General features: G+C 44.7%; 1 protein-coding gene across 1 annotated transcript in view; it reads right to left on the bottom strand.

The window, feature by feature from the left end:
• Nucleotides 1-3782: 3782 nt before the first annotated feature.
• Nucleotides 3783-7769, bottom strand: part of ttc12 (tetratricopeptide repeat domain 12) — a 33462-nt gene continuing 29475 nt past the window's right edge. The window contains exon 21 of the mRNA XM_061783048.1: nucleotides 3783-4704. Coding sequence (XP_061639032.1) covers nucleotides 4635-4704 — 70 coding nt within the window. The 3' untranslated portion in view covers nucleotides 3783-4634. The remainder of the gene's footprint in view (nucleotides 4705-7769) is intronic.

Genomic DNA, 7769 nt, shown 5'->3' with positions numbered 1-7769 from the left:
TTATTCCAAAAGATGAACTGACATCATGCAGGATGTCATGCAATAAAATCCCAACAATTCAGAAGTAGAAATCTTGAATCCTGAGGTGGTGTGTTTACCAATCCTGTAGGAACTAAAGATTCCGTAAAAAAAAAAAACTTTTTAGTTTTAACTGTCCTTGCTTATCTGTCAGGCGTCTTACTTCAGGCAAGACTCCCAAGGTGCCAAAGCCAACATGGGTCCTTTTTGTCAGAACATGCCTTCTGACTGCAGTGCCTGATCTTCTTCTCTAGTCTTGACACAACATCCCTTTTTCCCTGTTTGTTTTTTTTTTTTTTAAAGTGCTGTTAGTCTCTCACTTTAGTCATGCATTCACCAAAGAAAAATGAGTGTCTCCTGCACAGTAATCTTTTAGTAACTTATCGCTCCCCCTACAAAAGGTCTTCTTGTTCTTGCAGAGACTAGTGACATAAACCCAATAGTGAGATTGGAGATTGTTTGAAACGTGCAAGGGAATAGCCTCTTCCCATCTATTAGCGGAATTAAACTGAACTTGGTCAAGAATGTTCTTTGCTTTAAACGATCTGCTCTGTCGTAGTGGAGATGGATCTCTTGCAATTTAATTGGTAGTCATTGCTTCCCTGGTTTAAAAGCCTCATTTATCCATCCATCCATTTTCCATACCGCTTATCTTCACTCAGGTCGCGGGCGTACTGGTGCCTATCTTTGGATGAGAGGCGGGGTACAACCTGAACTGGTCGCCAGCTAATCGCAGGGCACATATATACAAACGATTATTCACACTCACATTTAGGGTCTTCAATGAACCTGGCATGCATGTTTTTGGGATGTGGGAGGAAACCGAAGTACCCGGATAAAACCCACACATGCACGGGAGAGATCATGCAAACACCACACAGGCGAGGCCGGGATTTTAACCCAGGTCCTCAGAACTGTGAGGCAGATGTGCTAACCAGTCATCCACCGTGCCGCCAAGCCTCATTTAATCATTGTTTAAAGATTGTTGGTCATCATTACCAACCGCAACTGCATCCCATCTGTCTGTAGCAATAGAGATAATAGCTGTGCGGTTCTCATTTGCATGTAACGTGTTGACCAGTTCAGTGTATGTGTACAAATGAACCTTTGGACTCAGAGGTGCCTTTCATTACAAAATTAAAGGGAGGTTGTGTGTAGAAGGAAGAGCTATAGGACTATAGGTGTGAATCTACCTTACTGATTTAATTGCTAAAAACTGATGTAAATAGCATGTAGCCGAAAGCATGTAGGCTAATGATGGCTAATGACAAGTGGCACTTTTTATTTATTAATTTTAATTTTATTTTATTTCTTTACCGCGCTGAAAACGTGGGTTACAGTGTGGTTGTCGATGACCATTTACTGCCGTTCCATATTCCATGTAAATGAAGCTATCCAGAGCAATGAGGTTTCACACAGTAAAATAATGGTCCACCAAAACATATGGAGGCTGATGAGCTAAACTATGTCCACCTCACTTAGGGGTTTCTGGTAATGTTGGGCTTTTAGTATTGTAGATGCAGTGGATATACAGCAGGGTTGTCCAATGCGTCAATCGTGATCGTCAATCACAAAGGTAGTGTTGGTAGATTGCATGCTGGAACTTTGTATATATATATATATTATATATCCATCCATCCATTTTCTGAGCCGCTTCTCCTCACTAGGGTCGCGGGCGCACATACAGACACACATACATACAGAAACACACACAGTGGAACCTCGATAGACTGGACTAATAGGGGCGGAGGGTCGTCCATTATAGTCGGTTGTCTGTTAAATTGAAGCACTTCACCATATGCACCCATATTACTGTATAGTACAGGGTTATTGTTTTGTAGTTCTTTTTTCAATGGCCTAAAACATGCAGTACAGTACAAAGTTATTATAAAGAAATATTTTTAAAAAAGCTTGAAAATCTTTTAAAGTTTCACATTTTATACAAACTTACCACGCCGGTGTGCTTGGTCATGGTGACATTGTTGACGTACAGTACTCATCGTAGGCAAGTCGTTTTCATGAGCCGCAGGGAATTAGCGTGCTTCCTTGTTCCAAATCTGTTGTCAAAGGCGAACGGCTTGACAAAAAAAACTGTTACTGTTCCAAAAATAGCATGTTCCAGATTTGTGTTTTGTACTCCTCAGCGCTGTAGTCATGATGCTATCTCTCTGCTCTATGTACAATAGATATACCATTGTTACAAGGCCGCCACGTCAATGCCCCACATTCAACATGGCCACCACGTAGACACGAGAGGATAGTATTATTGTATGTCTGCGACCTGGAAATACATCAGTCCCATTCTCTGCCAAACGTCTCGGAGCACCTCTGATTCCCTAATTCAGTGATTTCCAACCTTTATGGAGCCAAGGCACATATTTTACAATTGAAAAATCTCACGGCACAACCACACACAAAGATGTCACAGAAAGTGGATACATTAATTACTGTCTGTAGTTCCTGCCATCTAATAGAAGAGCATTTATTTGTTCTGTCTGTCAGTATGACTCACTGGCATAAATAGATGAATAAAGATACATTATTTCTTGGAAAGAATTAATTTTTCGAGCAATTAAGTAAAATTTGATAATTTCCCACGGCACACTAATGTGCCCTGGCACACTGGTTGGGAATAACTGCCCTAATTAACCAGGGATTGGGGATAGAGTCCTTTGTAACTCTGAATATTATTTTTTTTTTTTACCAAAACATTTTGCACAACTGTGTGCTTCACAGTCTGGCGAAGGCCCTTTTTCCGTGCCGCAATGCACTAAGAAAGTATAGTATCATAAAAGCATGCGAGGGTGATTTGGTGTAGAAAAAGTGACATCAACCCCTTCAAACGCCTTTGAGATAAATTATACCCCCACATATGCCATTCTGAATACATCGTTATAAAGTCCCATGGACATACTTCACCATCTTGAAGATCCTAGTAGAACCATGCCGTTATCAAAGAAAAACTTGGCATACAAGTCTGAAAGATGTCTTATTTTAATTTTAGAAAAACTGTAGTCGGAACTGCAAAATAATCAGCCCTCCTGAGATTAATCTTTGCTGCACAGATGAGAAGTGGAACAAAGTTTTCTTTGATTTGCACCAGGATGCCTTAGTGATGGCTTATATATATATATACATACATATATATACATATATACATTATATATATATACACACACACACACACACATTATCTTTACCACTTATCCTCACTAGGGTCGCGGGCTGGTGGAGCCTATCCCAGTTATCTTTGGGTGGGAGGCGGGGTACACCCTGAACTGGTCGCCAGCCAATCACAGGGCAGATAGAAACAACCATTCGCACTCACATCTACGGGCAATTTAGAGTCTTCAATCAACCTACCACGCATGTTTTTGGGATGTGGGAGGAAACCGGAGTACCCGGAGAAAACCCACACAGGCACGGGGAGAACATGCAAACTCCACACAGGCCGGGATTTGAACCCCGGTCCCAGAACTGTGAGACAGATGCGTATATGTATGTACGTATGTGTGTGTGTGTGTGTGTGTATATATATATATATATATATATATATATATATATACATATATATATATATATATATATATAATTAATTGGTAAAATTGGTTGAATGAAATATCTAACAAATCAAATTGCATATATAAGATAATGAAGATTGTTGAGAATAAAACTGAAATATTATTTTACCTAAAAAATAAATGGACGAAAATACAAATACATTAAAATATGATTAAATAAACAGAGGATGTTTTTCACAGATTTTTCCAAAATGTCTTTTATTTCAGACCACCTAATCTCACATCCAATTCATGCATCTACCATCCACAATGTTGATATTATGGGGAGAAAAAAAAAGCTAATATTTATCCCGAGAACAGTTGTCCAAATCCAAACAGGGTGTGCAAACATTCTTTCAGAGTTCTACTTCTGACCACGCCCCCCCCCCCCCATGTTTTTTTGCAATATTCAAATAGTTCTTCTTTCATCTGACCCAATAAGTCCTTTAATAAAATGTTTACAATTTTTTTTATCTGTTCATGATTAGTCCTCAGTTTTCAATTACATGCACATAAGGCAAAGACATTTGTTTAATTTAAGAACAATTGTCCATCCTTTATCACCATCTACACCACTCAAACACCGGCAAAAAAAGATAGTAGTAAAGGACTCAATTATTCACAATATAGACAGGACATAACTGTCAAATGATAGAACATCCTCAGAATATTAACGATTGCCACAAACTTAAAAAATAATATCGATCTATCCATCTATATCCCCTTGAAACTAGCAGCATTGGGTATGTTAAGCAAAAGGATGTAGGTTGTAATATTCTTTCTGTTTCTTGCAGCTTGGCTAATATCACTCACTCATATAGATATGCTACTGAGGTATTTGGGACAAACATCTTCCTGGATTAATGTATCATACCCATCATAATTAATAACATTAAGGCCTGTATGATTTTGGAATGTATCAATCACGTTAATATGGCAGAGCTGACTGAACTGGCACCACCGTCACTGCATCTTGGTGCTCATGAGTGTAGATTCCATATGTACTTAAAAAACAAGATCAGTCAAGAACACGGACAAGTAAAAAGAAAAAAATCCTTATTTGATGAGCTTCATGCAGGAGTGCAGGATCTCAAAGCCGTGTAGCTCTCGAAGTTTGCTCACATATCTGGATAAATAAAATCAGCATGGTGACAGGTGTGTTGTTTTATAAAGAAAGGTCAACATATTATTTGGTCTTGAGGGGGGAAAAAAAGCTAAAACAAAGAGACACAGTGAAGGTGTTTCTCAGGTCGATCACTTCCAACATGTGCTTGACTTTGGTTTTACGCAACATCGGGGTCCAATCAGCAGGGAAAATAACTGGCGATGAGGAGACTAATTGACAAGTTCTGCCTTGGACTGAATATAACAAGCAGCCATGTTTTATACATAAATACATTTAAGAACTTCTTGATTCCACTGTTCTGTCTGTCTTACTCTCGCCCGTGACAGACTGGCACACACTGAATCAGGGGCGAATTTAGGTCGATTAGTTTGGGTGGGCTGAGCCCATGCCCTAATTTTGGAAAGTATCCTTCTGAAATTTGATGGAACTTTTTAGACCTTGAAAAAGACCCTTTGGTAGATGACCCATCGACCCCAGTAAGGGTAGCCTTGCCATTAATATGTAATAATAATAATAATAATAATAGCGGCACGGTGAACGACTGGTTAGCATATCTGCCTCACAGTTCTGAGGACCTGGGTTCAAATCCGGCCTCGCCTGCGTGGGTTTTCTCTGGGTACTTCAGTTTCCTCCCACATCCCAAAAACATGCATGTTAGGTTAATTGAAGACTCTAAATTGCCCGTAGGTGTGAATGTGAGTGCTGATGGTTGTTTGTTTATATGTGCCCTGCGATTGGCTGGCGACCAGTTCAGGGTGTGCCCCCCTTCTCGCTCAGAGTCTGTTGGGATAGGCTCCAGCATGCCCGCAAGCCTAGTGAGGATAAGCGGTACGGAAAATAAATTAATGATTAATAATCCATCCATCCATCCATTTTCTGTACCGCTTTATCCTCACCAGGGTCGCAGGCGTGCTGGAGCCTATCCCAGCTATCTTCGGGCGGGAGGCGGGGTCTTCCCATGGCCTCACCACCTGTGGGAGGGGCCATAGGGGACAGGTGCAGTGTGAGCTGGGCTGTGGCCGAAGGCAGGTACCTTGGCGATCCGATCCCCGGCTATAGAAGCTGGCTCTAGGGACGTGGAATGTCACCTCTCTGGCAGGAAGGAGCCCGAGCTGGTGTGTGAGGTCGAGAAGTTCCAAATAGACATACTCGGGCTCGGCTTGGGCTCTGGTACCAGTCATCTTGAGAGGGGTTGGACTCTCTTCCACTCTGGAGTTGCCCATGGTGAGAGGCGACGAGCAGGTATAGTTCTTGCCCCCTGGCTCGGCGCTTGTACATTGGGATTCACCCCGGAGGACGGGTCCTGACTGTTGTTTGTGCCTATGCACCAAACAACAGTTCCGAGTACCCACCCGTTTTGGAGTCCTTAGAGGGGGTGCTGCAAAGCGCTCCCGTTGGGGACTCCATCGATCTGCTGGGGGACTTCAATACTCACGTGGGCAATGACAGTGAGACCTGGAAGGGCGTGATTGTGAGGAACAGAATCCGAGAAGTGTTCTGTTATTGGACTTCTGTGCTCATCACGGATTGTCCATAACAAACACCATAAGGGTGTCCACATGTGCACTTGGCACCAGGACACATTAGGTCGCAGTTTGATGATCGACTTTGTGGTCGTGTCTTGGACACTCAGGTGAAGAGAGGGGCGGGGCTGTCAACTGATCACCACCTGGTGGGGAGTTGGCTCCGATGGTGGGGTAAGATGCCGGTCCGACGTGGCAGGCCCAAACGTATTGTGAGGGTCTGCCCACATCCCAAAAACATCTGTCAGAATGCACTGTCAGAAGGAGTTTCCACTCCCACCTCCGACAGAACTTTGCTCATGTTCCGGGGGCCTCCTCGGGGGACATCGAGTCCAAGTAGACCATGTTCCGTGCCTCCATTGCTGAGGCGGCCGACCGCAGCTGTGGCCGTAAGGTTGGTGCCTGTCATGGCGGCAAACCCCGAACCCGTTGGTGGACACCAATGGTGAGGGATGCCGTCAAGCTGAAGAAGGAGTCCTATCGGGCCTTTTTGGCCTGTGGGGCATGGATGAGATTCGCCCAGAATTCCTAAAGGCTCTGGATGTTGTGGGGCTGTCCTGGCTGACACGCCTCTGCAACATTGCGTGGACATCGGGGACAGTGCCACTGGATTGGCAGACAGGGGTGGTGGTCCGGGGACCGGAGGGTGTGTTCCAACAACAGGGGGATCACACTCCTCAGCCTCCCTGGTAAGGTCTATTCAGGGGTGCTGGAGAGGAGGATCCGTCGGGAAGTCGAATCTCAGATTCAGGAGGACCAGTGTGGTTTTCATCCTGGCCGTGGAACAGTGGACCGGCTCTACACACTCGGCAGGGTCCTCAAGGGTGCATGGGAGTTCGCCTCACCAGTCTACATGTGTTTTGTGGACTTGGAGAAGGCGTTCGACCGTGTCCCTCGGGGAGTCCTGTGGGGAGTGCTTCGGGCTGATATGGGCTGTTCGGTCCCTGTACGACCGGAGTGAGAGTTTGGTCCGCATTGCCTGCAGTAAGTCGGACTCGTTTCCAGTGAGGGTTGGACTCCGCCAAGGCTGCCCTTTGTCACAGATTCTGTTAATAACTTTTATGGACAGAATTTCTAGGCGCAGCCGAGGCATTGAGGGGGTCCGGTTTGGTGGCCTCAGTATTGGGGGACCCTAGGGTGTGTTCCAACTACAGGGAGATCACACTCCTCAGCCTCCCTGGTAAGGTCTATTCAGGGGTGCTGGAGAGGATGGTCCGTTGGGATATCGAATCTCAGATTCAGGAGGAGCAGTGTGGTTTTCGTCCTGGCCGTGGAACAGTGGACCAGCTATACACCCTCGGCCGGTCCGTGAGGGCGCATGGGAGTTCCTCCAATCAGTCTACATGTGTTTTGTGGATTTGGAGAAGGCGTTTGACCGTGTCCCTCGGGGAGTCCTGTGGGGGGTGGTTCGGGAGTATGGGGTACCGAACCTCCTGATACGGCCTGTTCGGTCCCTGTATGACCAGTGTCAGAGTTTGGTCCTCATTGCGGACAGTAAGTTGGATTCGTTTCCAGTGAGGTTTGGACTCCACCGAGGCTGCC

This window comes from Phyllopteryx taeniolatus, chromosome 8 (genome assembly GCF_024500385.1).
Source record: "Phyllopteryx taeniolatus isolate TA_2022b chromosome 8, UOR_Ptae_1.2, whole genome shotgun sequence".
Classification (NCBI taxonomy): Eukaryota; Metazoa; Chordata; class Actinopteri; order Syngnathiformes; family Syngnathidae; genus Phyllopteryx; species Phyllopteryx taeniolatus.
This window is presented reverse-complemented; position numbering and strand designations above follow the sequence as displayed.